Source organism: Antechinus flavipes, chromosome 2, assembly GCF_016432865.1.
Source record: "Antechinus flavipes isolate AdamAnt ecotype Samford, QLD, Australia chromosome 2, AdamAnt_v2, whole genome shotgun sequence".
Taxonomy (NCBI): Eukaryota; Metazoa; Chordata; class Mammalia; order Dasyuromorphia; family Dasyuridae; genus Antechinus; species Antechinus flavipes.
In genome coordinates this window covers 463,708,465-463,726,559 of record NC_067399.1, presented here as the reverse complement: position 1 = coordinate 463,726,559, position 18,095 = coordinate 463,708,465, and the positions used below count along the sequence as shown (strand labels likewise).

General features: G+C 35.0%; 1 protein-coding gene across 5 annotated transcripts in view; it reads left to right on the top strand.

The window, feature by feature from the left end:
* The window catches only part of TTLL11 (tubulin tyrosine ligase like 11), a 274,372-nt gene that overhangs the window by 212,148 nt on the left and 44,129 nt on the right, over positions 1-18,095 (top strand). For all 5 annotated transcript variants that reach the window (XM_051979567.1, XM_051979566.1, XM_051979571.1 and 2 more), the window contains one exon: positions 4,531-4,785. In XM_051979567.1, the coding sequence (XP_051835527.1) occupies positions 4,531-4,785 (255 nt within the window). The remainder of the gene's footprint in view (positions 1-4,530; positions 4,786-18,095) is intronic.

Here is an 18,095-nt window from a genome sequence, read left to right as displayed (position 1 = left end):
GTCTACTTATCTTTTTCTAAAGTAATGTTTTAAATACATCTTTTATTAAATGCCCATCTTTATTAATTAATTATTAAGTTGATTATTAAGGGTGTGTCATTTTGAGTTCCTTTCCTTTTCAGAACATATTTCATTTATTTTTGTAGTTTCTGGTGAGTGTAGAATAGCTTTGTGTTATTTAAACTCAATTTCTTTTATAATTGAATTATTTATTTGATATATTTGAATATTTTCCTTGGTCAATAGCAGAATTTGTTGTTGGTCATTAGTTGTTAAATTTCAACACCATGTATCTTGGAGTTTAAAGTATAGAAGCAATGAACTGAGATTTTTGCTTGCTGGTGGAAGATAGCATCAGTTTTCTGGACAGAATTTCTGCTACCTTGGAGTTCTCTAATCTAACAGTGGCCTCAGGCATCGAGAAATCTACTTTTCTCTCCCTCTTCACCCCCAATATCTTCTTTTCCATCTCCTGTACCAGGGCAGAGTTTTTATCTGATTTTTTTGGAACAGGATAATATGGGGAGCCCTAAGGGGATATGGTGTGCTATAGGAAGAAAATTCATGAGTGAGTCGCAAAGCCTTAACCAGTGGGGTTGGTTTGGGTGTTGTACTGGCTTGCGAAAGCCCATGGAGGAGAAGGTATTGAGTGAGGGTGCTAAAGTTTGGGATTTACTACTGTTAATTCAATAGGCTGTTACCTTATTGGGCTTCTTCTTTGTTCTATGGAAATAGGTGTAATTGCTTTATCTTTGGTATATAATTCCTCAGTTAGTTTTCTGTTTGCTATTTTTGGCAGAGGTGTGGGAGTTGTTGGTTTTGGTTTTTTTCTGGGAGTTAATGGGGACTGGAGAAAAATGTCTAGTACTCCATCTTGGTCACTTGACCTGGAATCTATGCTCTTGCTGTTGTTTTTAATTATAGCTTCCTTTTCTGATTGTTCACTATTCCACCTTTCCTTTAATGATCCATTCTAAAAGTGCCCAGGAAACGTTTTATACTCCTCCTTTTTGTTTGTTTGTTTTTTTGTTGTTTTTTTTTTTTTTGGAAAATCAGGACAATATTGTGGTACTTCTCCTGCTTTCTGTGATTTTTCAACTATTGCTGACAGTAGGTTGTAAGTCACATCTGCCTATTCTTTCGCCAGGTGACTTGAATTTTTAAAGAAAAACTATAGTCTCTTACCCTCTCCTTAGCTATCTTGGACATCAACTTTTTTCTACTATACTTGGCAAAGTGCCAAGAGTAGATTTTCTATCCATATAGTAGCATCCTCTATGTTTGTTCAGTCATTTCCAATACAAAGGTCATTTTGATTGGCAGAAAAATCAGAAGCAGGATAGATAAAGAGTAGCTTAGCTTTCTGTTATTTCTCAATTATTTTCATCTTGTCTACCCAAAGCTTCTCTTTCTTACTAATAAAGTAGTTCCACCCAGACCATTATTCCAGATAGGAATTTCATTTATTCTTTATGATTTCTACCTCATAATCATACAAAGGCAATTTTATCCTCTTTTCCCCATATGCCTCATGTTCCTTTTATTAAATGTGTAAGTCCAAGCAAATACATTTTTACCATCTTTTGTTAGATGCAAACCAGCCATGGTTAAAAGCCTGTCATTTCTCTAAACTAGAAGTCCAAGTTCCATTTTCAAAAAGTATTTTCCCAAATCAATCACTATTTCCTTTCTTTTTTCTTTCTTTCTCCTTCCCTCCTTCCCTCTCTTTCTTTCTTTCCTTCCTTATCTTCCTCCATTCCTTCCTCCCTTTCCTTTTTTCTTTGTCTTTCTTTTTTCTTTCTTTCTTTCTTTCTTTCTTTCTTTCTTTCTTTCTTTCTTTCTTTCTTTCTTTCTTTCTTTCTTTTTTCTTTTCTCCCTCCTTCCCTTCTTCCCTTCCTTCTTTCTTTCTTCCTCATACATAAATATGCCTGTCTTCCTAGCCCTTCCAATATTTACCATTTTTTGTCATCCCTGTCAATCTGATAGGTGTCTATTCTGCTTTCTAAACTCTTGACAAGTCATTTTATCCTTTTCTCATTTCAGATTATCCATTTCTTCATAGCTCTCTCTCTCTCTAATACTTAATTGATAGGAAGGACAAGGACTATTTTATTTTTGTCTTTGTGTATTCAGCACCTCGCATAATATTTAATACATAGTAGATACTTAATGTTTGCAGATGATTAATTTCCTTGATAACCTGAAATGTGAAGAAGTTATTCCTGGCCTCCTTCAACATAGGTATCAGTGACATGGTTGTGATAAAACATACATATTCTTCAAATTATTGCAAAATTCTGCCTGGTTTTCATGTTGATTGTTATTGTTAGCTGTATATGTTAAACTGCTTATAGAATTTTATTCTTTGTTTCCTAAACATCATCTTAAGGATACTATAGTTTTTTTTTTAATACCTTTATTTGACACCCATATCCAACTTTTTATCCTTCTATAGCTGTAGAACTACATTCTACTTCTTTTTCCTTCTCTTCCTAACCTCTTAATCATTCACTAACTTGTTTTACTTACCAGTTGGTTTTGCTTGGTTTTTCTTACTATTCTTGTCAAGTATTTTTTCCTTGAGTGCTTCTCTGCAGATTTTTATTTCTCAATCCTTTTGTTTTATCAGGTTGAGTCTTCCTTGAATTTATCCCCAAATTCTCTCAATTTTATCCTCATCCAAATCCAATCTCTGTCCCATCTCTTTCTAATTCGATTTAAATCCTTCTCTCTTCCTTTACTTTTCCCACATCCTTCTCCCACCATAGGCAAAAGTAAAATCAATATAAGTTGCTCTTTCGTTGTTGCTCAAGGCCAGGAATGTTTGATTTTTGTTTTCAATCCCTAGGACCTAACTTTTAGAATTCTTGCAATCACTGAAAATGTTCAAGAAATGGTTTGAATAGCCAGGCATCAAAACATTGTAGAAGAAATTCTCCAAGATTCTATATTACTAAGATTCCTTGGTTAAAGGGTTTTGTTTTTTTTTTGTTTTTTTTTTTTTTGGTTAAAAGACTCACTGGTTTCAATGTCATGGCAATCAAAAGAGAAAAACAGAGAGAGAAATCCAACTGTGCTATTCATAGACTATTTCCTTTAAAATGACCTAACTGTAAGAAAGATCAATGAATTATTCATTGGTATGCTGAGTTTTGATGAAGTTCCAACCAATTAGAGTTTATGATATCCTCTGTATCTGAGGATGTTTCCCAACTATTTGACCTTTTACTCTTCTGAAAAAAAGTAAATGACTAAGGTTCTCCTATGCCTTCCCCAGATTTAAAACTTGGTTACTTTCTTGAGCAATAATTTTGAAATGTCTGAAGACAGTTGAGTATAAAAGATAATGATATACATTTTGTTTGACTTTTTGTGTGTGTGAGTATGGGGAGGAGACTTGTGTCTGTCAATCATATTACGATTAATCTCAGCTGGCAAGATTTGGGCATAGAATTGAATGGCCAGAGGTGCTATTCTCTTTTTATGGTGAACTCTGGAATGCTGTGAGCTATATTATAAACAAAAAACAAATTATCTCATCATTTTGTCAGCTTGGATTGAGTAGAATTAATAGAATATTAGATATGATTCTGGGGGAGTCAATTGACTCAATCTCAGTTTCTTTATCTGTAAAAGGGAAACAAAAGTAGTACCTACTCCACATGGTTGTTGTGAGGCTCAAATAAATCAAATGTAAAATGCTTTTCCTTTAAAGTGCTGTATAAATGTTACCTTTTATTATTGAAGTTGAAAGAGATCTGGCTAGAGAACATATAATTCACTTTCTTATTTTACAGAGAAGGAAACTGAGATCCAGGGCAATGGAGTAATTTGTCACACTGTAAATTAGCAGCAGAGCCAGTCCCTTGACTCCCAATCCTTCTCTTTCCACTCATCAGAATTTAATTATTTCATAAATATCTAACTGAAATATGACATGAATACTTTTTTCCTTTAAAATTAAAAAGTCATACAAAGGTGGGCAATTTATGTGGTTTCTTTGTGAAGTCAAAGTAAAACAAAAATATCAAGAACAAAATCAATTGTGGTTCTAAGTAACATTTCTTTCTTCTCACATTGTTGATAGAACTGTTTTCTTCCCAATTACATGTTTCTACTTCAGTTGTACAATTATTATGCTCCTAATAATTGTAGTTGTGATCAAGTGAAGGTTAGATTGAAAATATTATATTTGGCATCAGTTAACCTAGATTCAAGTATTGATTAGACTGTGGTAAGTAGCTGTGTGATCTTCACTTTTAGAAACCTTAATTTACTTGTCTTTAAAAGAAAGAAATTGAAGTAGATATTTCTATTGAAGTAGATACATGATTTTCCTTATTCTATATTATAACTTTCTACAATCTTAAGATCTTTTCTAGTTCTAACATTTAAAATTTTTAAGAGTCCCTTCTAGCTTTAGTGTTTAGTGCTTTTAGATTTCTTCCAGTCCCAATACTTATTTTCTCATCTGTCGTCTAGTAAATTCAATAAAAGAAGTTCTGTTTGTTTGTTTTTGATGTATTTCAGATCTGAACAATGTAATAAAATATCAGGAATGAGAGAAGAATCCAGAACAGATGAAGCAGATATTTTTGATGCAGAGGCTCATATGAACAATGAAGCCAGCTTACCCTCGATCTGTCTCAAGCAAGTATTCCCAAAGTATGCAAAGCAATTCAACTATTTGCGCTTGGTGGACAGGATGGCTAATCTATTTATCCGATTCCTTGGGATAAAGGGGACAACAAGGTTGGGACCAACAGGGTTCCGCACCTTCATAAGGTTGGTAAGGTCAAAATTTACTCTTATTTTCTTAAACCATATGTGGAATATCCCAGTGTGTCTCTGATAAATTGCAGAACTTACATGTTGCCCAGTTTGACTATAGAATCAGATCAGACTATCTCTAACAATTGTTACTTTTGAGACCTTGAAGCAGTCACTTAAACTTATTGGCCTCATTTCCTTCACCTATCAAATGAGGGGTTTCAGTGACATATTTTCTGAGGGTTCAAATTTAGACTAATATTATGATTATCACCTTTCCCTAAATCTAATAAGCTCATTAATAAAGCACTTTTTTGTAATAAAGCAAGGATCTTTGGTCCTTGAAATTCCCTGTGAAGTAAGTGATCTATCTTATAAATGAGAAGTGATCAGGGCTCAGGGAGTTGAAATGATTTGGTCTGAGTTAAACACCTAAAAAGTGATCTTCTCTCTAGGTTTTCTCTAAGTCATGAATTATTCTCTTTTGACTCTCCAAGCGAATCATATGTATATATGTACACAAATATTCATGCATATACGTGTATAAATGTGTATATGTATATATGTATGTGGAAGTATGTTGTACATCTATTTATATTTCCTCTGAAAGGAAGATAAATGGAGGAAAGATAAAAGATTGAATACTTTTGCTCGACTTTAAAGATAAATCATAGCTGCATTGAAAAATAGCATACTATGGGAGACAGCTGATCTCTGAACCAAGGAGAGCTGGGCTCCAGTCCCACCTCTAGCAAACACTAGCTATGTGACCCTAGGCAAGTCACATAATTTCTTTGTGTTCTAGGCCATTCTCTAAGACTATAAATTGCTGAAAAAAGTGACAACCTTCCCTGGTAGAGGGGAAGTTTTCCCTCCTGATATTTTAATGAAATAATAGGTCTAGGTCCTCTATCCGTATGTATAATAACAACTGTGGTATTTACATCTGTCATCTCCCTTCAGTTCTCACAGTTTACCATCTTTAAGCAAGTCATTTCTCCTTTCTGGGTTGTAGTTTTTTTATTCATCAAATGAAAGGGTTGTATTAATCTTTTCTACTTCTAAAAGAATGTTTTTATATGCCTACATGTATGTATTGTTTACTTCAATATTTCATGTATCTGTGATTTCATTTCAGTTGGGCAAACATTGATCAAAAGCTTATGATGAACAGAAGACATAAACAGGAATGAAATAAAGCTTACATCCTATTTTGAGAATATTATGGGAAACATATATAGGAATAGTGCAGTGACAATTATATTAGCTGGGAGGATTTGAGGAAGCTTTGCCTGAGCAATGGCCAAATATCAAAAGAGTCTGAGATTCTAAGGGAGTGTACTCCAGGCATGGGAATAGACATAGGTGTAAAAAGGAGTGTCAGCTTGGGAAAGCAACTAGGAGTTATGTTTGATAGGAATGTAGACTTCCTAAAGAGAAATAGTATGCTGCAAATCTAGAGTTTGTTGAGTGTCCAAAGGTCAGACTAAGGAGTTTGGAATTATCTTCTAGGCAGTAGAAAAAACTATTGAGGGTTTTTTGAACAAAAGAATGAAATAATCAGACCTGTGCCTGAGGAAAATGACTTTTGACAGATGTGCAGAAGATGAACTACAAGAAGGAAGAGTTTGGAAGTGGGGAGATGAGTTAGGCAGTTTTAATAATAGATTAAACAACAGACTATGAGGGTCTGAATCAGGGTGGTAGAAGTGTGACTGGAGAAGATGCGATGTTGCAAGACATATTGTAGAAATAGAAATAGCATGATATGACAAGTGATTGAATATAAGTAGTGGGGGACACATAGAAGTCAAAGATGAATGATTTTAAAGCTATCAGCCAGAATGACTTAGAGATTGGTAGTACCCTCTACAGGAGAAAAGTTAGATTTAAAGACAAAAACTGAGTTCCATTTTGAACATCTAGAGTTAGAGGTATCCACAGATAATTGTATTACTGTAGGATTTTCCTATTCCAATAAAAATTGCAACTTACTTCATTGAAAATGCCCTTTGTGAATTGCTTTGATTTTAAAAAATAATCATGACGTGGCCAAACTTCTGGCCATAAATTCTTTCTAAATTTAGATTGGATGGGCCATAGATGGCAAACAAAAAGTCTATCATTGGAAAGGTCCTTAAAACTTTTCCTGCTTAGGAAAACCTACCAGAGATTACATCCCCTGCCATGTAGCCTTCAACAATTCAGGCCCAGAAGAGACATCAGGGCTATCAGTTAAGAATATGGGCACATAATATTTGTTAAGAGCTAAATGTAGCAGGGATCCTAATTGTTTTTTAATTCCTTATAACAAAAAGATAGAGAATAGATATACTGGTAGACTTGGAATTACTTATTTAACCTCTTAGAATTTCAGTTGAAAGTCAATTCAAAATAGATAACAGATGTAAAGAACTTTCCAAAATATAAAAATCTATAAATTTCTATAATTATTATCCCATAACAATATTACTATTCTATATTATAATTATTATTCACCAATAATTGTTGTTGCAATTTTTATAAGACACAGTAGAAGGTAGTAAGTAAAGGAAAAATTAGAGACCTTAGAAAGTTAAAACATAGAATATTCAGAGTGAAAGGGAAGAAACTTTGTGTGGGGGGAAGCATGGTATAATGAAGAGAATACTGGATTTAGAATTGAAGGGCCTGGATTTGAATCCTTGCTTTGCTATTGATTTTTTTATTATTTGTATAAACATGGTCAAGTGAATTCACTACTGTTTATTATAAAACTAAAGACTTTGAACACATTATCTCCCAGTTTTAAACTACTGATCCTATTAACACTTAAATTTAACATGCTAAATCTGGGACAAAGGAAATCTCATATGAGAAGAATTACTACTACTAATGGTCTTTTACATCAGGGCATAAGACAATGGCCCCAGAAAGGGGACTAAGGTGAAAACTGTCCTAATGGAAAGGTGATAGTTCAAAAAGTTAATGTGATATTGGGCTGCACTAATAGTGAGGAGTAAAGAAGGCTGCCCAGGCACTGTATAGGAGGGAAAGGAGATAGGCTTGAACATGGGGCAAGAGCAAGTAAAGGCAGGTGGCCATGTAGGCAGCTCTACCAGAATCCTTGTGCTGTCAGGAGAAAACAAGAAAGGGTAGGTGAGTCCCCTATGGTGAACTTGGGAAAAAGATGCAGGAGGACCTGGCATGGATAAGTTGAAATCTGCATCCTTGCAGGGAACTCCTGAATTGGTGAAATCCCATATCCATGTGTATATTTCAATATATTAGGCAGATTCCAATAGATCCAGGAATGTTATAGTCCTATTATTCTCTGCCCTGATCAGACTACATTTACTAAATAGCAGGGACTGTATTAAGCTCTGCCGGTATAAATACAAACAAAGAATATGTCTCTGTTCTCAAAGACTTTGCTTTCTAATGAGGAAAGGCAAAGACAAAGCTGGAAAAGGTAGGGGGAGTAGCATTAAGAAAATATAAAAGCCAATCTATCAAAGCCAAGTGATCCAGAAGTAAAGACCAGGTTCCACACAGGAATACACAGAGGTAACCTGAGTGATGACAGCATAGTATGGGACAATGGGGCATTATTTTCAATGCCACATTTTAATAATCCCATTTTAGGAAAAAAATTAAGAAACTAGAATTCGGACAGAGGAAGTACTAGCAACTTTATGATGAAAATTAATTGAGGGGATTGGGCCTATTCTGGAGAAAAGGAGATTGACTTTGTCATTGACCCTTACTCAAAAACCTTCAATGAATTCTTTATATTGCCTTTATGATAAAATACAAATTCCTCAGCCTGTCATCCTTCACAATCAGCTTTCAGTTTTGTTTCATACTATTCCTTTTCATAGACCTATATTTTAGCCAGATTTGATGGCTACCTGTTTCCTGAACTTCTACCTCTAGCTCTTGCATCATCATATTTACACAGTCCATTTCCCTTGTCTGGAATCCACTCATTCCTTATAGCTAACTCATAGAATCATTGTCTGTCCTACAGGCTCAGCTCAGATAATATCTCCTCCACTTATTTCCTCTGATTTGTCCTCAGATTTTCAAGGTATTCAGTATTATATTTATATGTGGTCATATCATCTCTAATACCCTCTCCCACAAACCAAGCCCTGTAATCTCCTCCAGGACAAGAGACTGTTGTGTTTTTGTTAGTCTATTCTCAGTGCCTGGGATAGTGCTAGACATTTGAATATAAAAGGATCTTAGTAAATATGTATTGTATAATCATTCACATCATATATTTAAAGGAATATTTTGTAGAAAATATTATTCTTGGCCCCAAAAGGCAAAACTAGGGCCAAGAGTTGGAAATTGCAGAGAGGTGTTTAGGTTCCCATGTCATGAATAACTTATCAATAATCAGAGTTCTCCATAATGGAATATTCTGCCTTTAAAGGTAGTGAATTCCGTATTACTAGAGGCTAACAAACAGAAGCAGGATGATCATTTCTCAGAGATATTGCAGGCAAGATTTTTGATCAGATACTATTTAGACTAAATGACCTCCAAATGAGAATATGCAATTTTTGGAAAATGTTAGCCAGCCTGGATCTAGTTGGGAGCTATAGCTTCAAATATGTGCATACATGATATACTTTCTGATTTTTCATTCTTTTGTTTCCTCTATAATTAAAGCCATTTGCATGAAAATCTGATTTTTGTTCCTCAAGAATCTATTAGTTCCTGCAGTCATCATTCCAGTCTGTGGTCACACATTTGTTAGTAGAAATGATCATAAAGAAGAGAATTAAGAATGATGTCTTCAGGTGGAGAATAGATGGAATCAGCAGAGGGAAATATTCAGAAAAAAAAAAAACATTTCTTCCTCTACAAAGTAGTGATTAAGAATCCACAAGAAAAAAATGCAGAAAATATTTTGTTATTAATAAATTTTATTTTCAAATTATACCAAGAAATCTTAACAGCTCTATATTAAAAAATCCTTCCTCTACTATTTATGTAGAGAATTTAATAACAAGTAGTTGTTCCTGCTATATTTTTTATTACTTATATTCCTTTTCATTATAAACAATATTTACTCAAATATTTAGATTCCAACTGAATATTGTGCCGGGAAAGTGACAAAAGATATGCAACTGGCAGTCTAAATAAAATCATAGAATCATGAAGATAAAAAAGGATCTCAAGGGTCATCTAACCCCCAGCTGGCAACCCCAGATGGCATTTCATAACAGAATGTAGAGTCATGAAGTTATGTTTTATTAGCATCTCATAAACTGAATATAGAGTCATGAAGTTATGTTTTATTATCAGAAGATGTTTGATTTGTATACCTATTTTATATATTCATATACCTGGGGTCACATAAAGATTTCTTGGATGAAAAGGGGTCATGAGTGGAAAAAGTTTAAGAAGCCCTCTTAAATACCTATCAATAGCATAAGAGATGGATAGTTACTATCTTAGGTAATAATAGTTTGAAATATCTATGGTGCTTTACTATTTACAAAGCCGGATCTTCCCAACAGCCTCGTGAGGTGTAGGTAAAAGAAGTATCATCTCTATTTTACAGATAGAAACTGATGTGCTCTGATTTGCTTGTGGTCACATAGCTATTGAGGGAATCTGAAGTGCCATGACTTCTTGTCTATAGCCACATAGCTCTTAAGTGCTAGAGCCAAGATACAGAATCATAGACTGTTATGGCTGGAAAAGGGACTTGAAGAGATCTCATGTTAGAGATAAGGAAATGAAGATGCATAGAGGTGTGAAGCAAGCTATCACATTAGTAGCTGGCAAAGCTGGTACCTGGATCCAGGTTTTCTCCTTCCCTTCCTTGTTAGTCCCATACTGCCTCAGATCAATGGTAGATAAACCATATTTCTGTCTGTACCATCTTTCTGACAACTGCTAAAGTACAAAGCAAAAAAAAAATTCCAATTTAATTTATTTCCAATGTCCATCTCTTGTAATGTGTTGCATAGCTCAGCAACTTTACTAGTGAATTATGCTAATGTCAGCCTGGCCATATTATATTTTTCTTCTCTACCAATAAAATGAGAAATAATGAAGTGTCTCTCTCTTGTCTAGACTTAGGTCCATAAGGCATATTTTTATATTTGCCTCTCAATAGGTATATAAGAACTGAACACACTGTCATTTATCAAGCATCCTTCTTAAAATTTGCTAGAGTGAACAGAATTGGTTTTTTTTGTTTGTTTGTTTGTTTTTTCCAGATTCAGAAATCTGTTTTGATATCTTCTTTTGAGGAAAAATGCCTTTTAGTCTTTTCTTTCTGTTAAAATTATTAATTTGAGGACAAACTGTGCAATTCATGTTTGCTGTTGTTTAGTAGTATTAGCTGTTGTCTGACTGGTCATGATCTCATGAATTTTATTGTCCATGGAGTTTTCTTGGCAGAGATTCTGGAGTGATTGTCATTTCTTTCAAAGGTAGTTTAAGACAAACAGAAATTATTTAACTTCTGTTTAGGATCATATAACTAGTAAGTGTCTGAGCTTAGATTTGAACTCAGGTTTTCCTAAATCTGGTCTTAGAACTTAGCATTGAACCTCCAATTCATTATGCCCCTCCAACCTCTTAGCCCCAGTTCTTACAAAGAACTTTTAAACCCATTTACCTTCCTTGCCTGTACCATTTGTTGTCTTAACAAAAAGATTCTAATAGTCATACAGATATTTGTTTATCTCTCTAAACTAATGACATCTTACAGTTTTATTAAATTTAACATTTAATATAATTTCCTTTCCTCCAGCTTTACTAATTAGATGTAAAATTTTGAATCATAAAATATTAAAGCTAAAAGGGACCTTTAAAACAAAGGATTTTAGAACATTGAACATTAAAGAAAGAACATTTCAAAATGTTAGTATAGGAAAGGATATCAAAGATCAGCTAGTTCAAGTTTTTCAACTTATAAGTGTAAATTGTGTAAAAAGTGTGAGTGTAAAGTGTAAAAACTGCAGCCACAAAGCAGTGATTCCATACAACTTTTCATATGTGGTGTAGTCATTACTAGTTGCTTGGCTTGCTTTCTTCCAATCCAGTGCTTTTTCTGATATGCTATTCAATCAGTTAACAAGCACTTATTTAGTACATAGCAGGTATTAGGGGTAGGGATAGATACTAGGAATAAAAAAGACAAAAAAAATGAAATAGTTCCTGTCCTCAAATACCTTCTTTTTTATCAGGAGAGATAAAGGCTTATTTTATATATACAAGGTAAATGCAGAGTAATGTGATGAAGAAATGCTAGCAACTGGGGAATTGAGAAGGGGCTCATAGAGAGAATAAGACTTGAGCTGAGCTTTGAAGAAACTAAAGATAAGAAGAGCATAAAATCCAGGCATGGACATATAATCTCTTTAACAAAGGCAAAGAAATAATAAAATGTTGTTTGTGAGGGACAGGGGAAAAAAAAAACAATTGGCTGAAAAAACTAAAGCTTGTGTGAAGGGGGATGGTAGGATATGATTAGGCTAGAAAGTTAGGTTGGCATTATCTTGTGAATGGTTTTAAATGCCAAACAGAGAAGTTTGTAAATGCTCCTAATAGGATCATTGGAGTTTATTGAATAGGCAAACATTATGAGCAAATCTTTGATTTAAGAAAACTACTTTGTCAGCTGTATGGAGGATGGATGATAAGGGAGACAACCCTGAGCCAGAAAAAAAAATTGGAAGACTTAAAATAATCCAGATAAGAGATTATGAGAGAGCCTGAACTTCATGTAAGTGGAGAGAAGGCATGGATATAGAAAAGTTAAGGAGATAGAATTGATAAGATTTGATGATTCTTTTATCAACTGAATGAAGGGAAAGTGGAATTGAAGATGATTCTGAGATGACATATCTGTATGGAAAAATGGTGGTATCCTTAACAGAAAAGAAAAGTTGAGAGGTAGGGTGCATTTCAGGAAAAAGAAAATGAGTTCTGGTTATGTGGAGTTTAAGAAGCCTATAGAACAACCATTTGGAAAGGTCCAACATTTTCAAACAATCTCTCTTGCAGATTGTATCTACAGATGTACCTCTTGCAGATATACCTACATCCAGATCAACATTAAAATATTCTGCCAAAAGTAGTGTCTTTTAAAGCCAGATGGCAATGTCTACTAGCAAGCAAGAGAGGTTCAGAAGCAGGAAAGCTTTTAATATACTTGCATGTGATTCCTACATTTTGACTTATCATAATTCAGTGCAATACTGAATATAGTTCCCTTGCCAACAAGTTCTCTGCATGAATCACTTACTAAGTTAGAAATCTATATGGGTCTCAAAGCTTTCTTTACAGGCCCAACAAAAGAACTTCAACTTCAACAAACATTTATAAAGTTCCTATTATGTGCAGAACTGGGTCCTGGGAGTGATATAAAAATTAAGTAATACATTATCCCTTCCTTTCTAGAACTCAGTACCAGTAGCACAAGTATAACTCATACACAAATAATTACAATAATAATTCACAATTCTATGGGGTTTTAAAGCTATTTTTCCCAATAGTACTCTGAGGTAGATATGGTACAAAGCTAATTATCTTGATTTTACTTATAGAAAGATTGAGGCACAGAATAATGAGCCATACAAATAGTGAGTATTTGGGCTAAGATATGAGAGAGGTGTAAATCAATAACATTATGTGCTCACAGGAGGGAAGAATTATTTTTAACTTGGGAATATTGAGGAAGACTTCCTGGCAGAGGTGACATTTTAATTTGATCTTAGAGAATATGTAGAATATGAGGAGGCCTAGTTATGGCAGGGGAAAGCAAGTCTAGCATTGGTAACAGCTTAGCTAAGTAAAAAGCTTGGAGTTGAGACAAAGTTGGGTGGAATGAGAGGGCTGTCAAATTTAGTTAAAATATAGGTCATAAGAGAAATAAGTTACTGTTAAAGGGGCAGAATAGTGATACATTATGGCTTTGAAAATTATGATTAGAAATGACAAAACTCCTCCCCTGATTTCACATTATGACCTATGATTTAAGCCAGAAATTATTCCTACATATTTTTCCCTAACATGATTAGTTATTTGCTATTAGGTTAATTGTTCTGGTTGATAGAGAGCTGCCATATATACTGTATATGTATTAGCTATTTTCAAAGAATCTGAAATATCACAGAAGCCACTTATTAAGATCATAGAGCTTAGAACTTCAAGTAGCCTAGAATTCTAGTACTTCTGTCTCATTTTATAGATGAGAAAACTGAGGCCCCAGAGAGATAAAGCAATTCAGAATTTCAAACCCAAGTTCTCTGACTCCAAATTCAGAATTCATACCACACATTATGTCCCTTAATATAGGCATCTTCTCTCACCCTACCTTTATGCTATTTAGTGCTTTTTTGATCATGTCTGACTGACTTTTCATGACCTCTTTCAGGATTTTCTTGGCAGAGGCACTGGAGTTGCCATTTCCTTCTCTAGCTCATTTTACAGATGAGGATACTGAGGCAAATGAGGTTAAGCGTCATATCCAGGACCACACAGCTGGAAAGTGTCTGAGGACAAATATGAAGTCAGGAAGTTGTCTTCCTTGACTCCAGGCCCAGTTCCCTAATCCCTGTACCACCTAACTGCTCCTGTCTTTACATCATCTCTCATAACTCCTTTAGGTGAATTTTGTTTTAACCAAACCAATTTTTCTCAATTCCTCCCAAATTCAGCTTCCACTTTCCCTCATTCACACTCCTGTTTTACTGTGAGCCTTGTCTAGAAGCCATACACTAGGTTCTTTTGTCCATCCTTTAAGGTAATCCAAGTCCCACTTCTTCCACAAAACCTTTCCTGACCACTTTAGTGGGGAATGTAATGTAGTAAAAAGAAATTTGGAGTAAAAAATCCTTAGGCAAGGTACATGACCTTCTTTAGTCTTAATTTCCCTAGCTACAAAATAAGGGGTAGACTGAATAACTCTAAGATTTCTTCTAGAACTTAGTCTTGTGATCTTCTGACATAGGTTCCTAAGACCTTGGGCAAGGTATCCTCTCTATAAGGTGGGAATAAAAACACCCGTGCTATGTACTTCCCAGAGTAGTTATAATGGTTAAAGGTTATGAAATAAGGAAAATGCTTTGCACAACTTAAAGTTCTATGAATGTCAACTATTTATGGGACTCTACATTTAATATTTGTAAGAAACCTTAGAAATCATATAATCCCAGGGTTCTTAACTTTTTGTATAGTCATAGGCCCTTCTTTGAAACTCTGATGAAGTTCATAGACCCCTTCTCATAATGTTTTTAAATGTATAAAAAAAATCTATAGGATCACAAAGAAAAGCAATTTTATTTTTAAAAAATTGTTATCAAACTATAAAAGAAGTTCATAGATTCCAGACTAAGAACCCCTGATTTAGTCCAACTCCTTCTTTTGCAGATGAGAAAATGGAAGCCAGAAAAATGAATTATCCATGATTAGAGAGATACAGCAGCACAACTAGTACTATGACTCAGATCTCCTGCCTCCCAGTTTCACATCTTTTCTCACATCTTACTCACAATTGTTGCCTCTGTAACAAATGTTAGCATCGCCTATACTTGTTTGGTGTCAGTGGAAGGGATTTGTTATAATGGATACAGAATAAGTGGAGAATTCTCTTTGGTAAATTATTGCTCCTGCTGTGGGTTTGACACTTCTATTTTCTAGCTGTCAGAAAAAGTGACTTTATACTAGTGGTCAGTTAGACTTTCCTTTTTATACTCCATTAACCCAAAGAGCAGGGTAGGCAGAACTCCTATCAGCTAACTGGCAGTCAGTACAGGGAACATTGACATGATAATTAAACAAAATACAGAATCATCACTAATGATGTTGAAAATTTGCAATCAAAATTACTGTGATACCTTAGGGAGGACTAGAACAAGAAAAATATGGAGTCAGCCATTTAAGCAACAAGGTCTCAAAGTCTAAACTGTCAATGAATCCTGCCACATTTTGGCTGAGACCTGGGGTAAGAGGATACTGACATGCTTTGAAAGCTCTCCCTGGGAAGTAGTCAGTGTTTTTGAACTGATGTCCTATCAACCATTGCTTGGAAAAGAACAGATTTAGCTATATAATTTGAATGCATCCATATACAGTTATCTTAAAATAACATTGATACCATATTTATATAGATCAGTGAGCTCTTTGTGTTTGGTACCCCTTCACCACTGTAAATTTAAACCCTTCATACCCTCTTATCTGATGTAATTCATGTCCATATCTTTCACTGAATCCTCTGTATAAAATCCTTCCATGTACTAAAAATCTTCCTCTGGTTCTTTTTAGTGTTTTGCAATAGCAATATACCCAAAACCAGGAGACCACCCAAACCTTCCACATTGGGGTAAGCTCCCCACGGATGCCATGGATATTATATAGGAAACATTATTTGATCCTAAAACTAAGCAAAGTATAAACAAATTACCATGAGAAATACAAGAGGAAAAAGGTCATTTCTGATTAGGAGAATCAAAGTGAGTTTCCTTGAGGAGGTAGCATTATAGCTTGTCCTTGAAGAAGGGGTGTGATTTCAGCAGAGAAATTAATGGATTGTGGCAGGGCAAGACATTCCAGGTATAGGGAATGAAATGTGCAATAATGGGGCAGGTAGGTGGCGCAATGGATATAGCACCAACCCTGAAGTCGGAGGATCTGGGTACAAATTTGACCTCAGACACTTAACACTTCCTAGCTGTGTGACCCTGGGCAAGTCACTTGCCCATAGTATGCAACAGATCTGAAAAGACAGGAAGATGCCAAGGTCTTGCATGTCAAGGCTGACTTTTTAAATAGCTTATTCAGTAGGAAGTAGGGAGCCTCTGAACGTTTCTGAGCAGGAGAGTTAGCTATGCAGATCATACCTGTGCTTTAGGAAGTTAACCACCAAGCATTTGTTAAATGCTTACAATGTTAGAAGTATCGTGTTATGTGGGATACAAAAAAAGGCAAAAATAGTGCCTATCTTCAAGAAACTCACCTTCTGGTGGGAAAGAAAACATATAAATAACTCTGTATATAAAAGGGCTGTGTGGGGGGGGAGGGTAAATGTCAGATAATCTTAAAGGGAAGGTACCACAATCGAATGGGCATTTGGGGAGGAAAGATGGAAGATCAAGAAAGGTCTTCTTGTAGAAGATAGGAGCAATCTTTAAGGAAGTAAGGATGCCAGGAGACAGAGATAAAGAAGGAGGAAATGCTAATGACAGAAGACAACCAATGAAGAGAGATAGAGTCAGCAACTATCAGTATTATAAAGGGGAGACACTAAAGGTGCTAAGAGCAGTTAGAATATTTTAATTGTTCAGATAAGTCATGAAAGGGTATAGACTGAGGTAGGGGAACTGAATGGAGCAAAAACAATGAATGGGGTATAACGGATGAATTAACAGAACTCACTAATTGATTAAGCATAAGAAGTAAAGAGAAGAACCAAAAATGAATCTGAGGGGGGATAGATTGGTTGAAAGAATGGTAGCATTAATAGAAATAAGGTAAGGAGGTCAAATCAAGTTAAAACTTTTATTAAGGACTTATAAGAGGTCAGGCTATTAAATACAGATTAAGAAGAAAAGATAAGGAATTTGGTTTTAGAGCACTAAATTCAAGGCACCACCAAGACATAGGAATTCGAAACATAAATGTCACCTTGGATTCCACTTAATTCTGTCTTATCATTTTACAGATGAGAAAACTGAGATCCTAAAATATCTCTTTCAGGTTTAGATCTTAAGAGAGGGAGGTCCTTAAACTTCCATGTGCCCTTTGGATCTTTAGGAATATCTGCCTACTCAGGTCCTTTTCAAAAAGTTTATATAAGGCCAATGCCAAAACACCACTCATCTCCAAGAACCCCTTTATCAACCCAGAAGGAGAATAAAAGAGTATGAGCTCATCTTACTGCCAAGTGTTTAGGGAGAATATGGTGGATTTTCTTGCTTATATAAAACTCCTTAGATGACAGATTGAAAGATGGGAGAAACTCAAAAGCCTTGAACACTCCTGTATGTAAAATTGGCTCTTGGGACTCATCTGTGGAGCATTTTAAACCTGAAATTGCTTTTGGACAGCAATAATGTCTTCAGTCTATGCAAATGATACACTGTTATCATTTGATCATCCAAGCATATACCGTCAGCTGCCTCAACTTTAACATCAGAGCCAGGGAGTGTTCTTTGCCTTGAGCTTTGGGATTTGTCTTTTCTTCTGCTTCCCTGAGACTAATCAGTATAGAAACCAAGGCAGATGAACAGTGAAGACATGGACACATCTGTTTAAAAGGCATGTTGTTCCCTTTGAGATCTTATAGTCTTAAAGCACTGCAGTGATGTGGACAG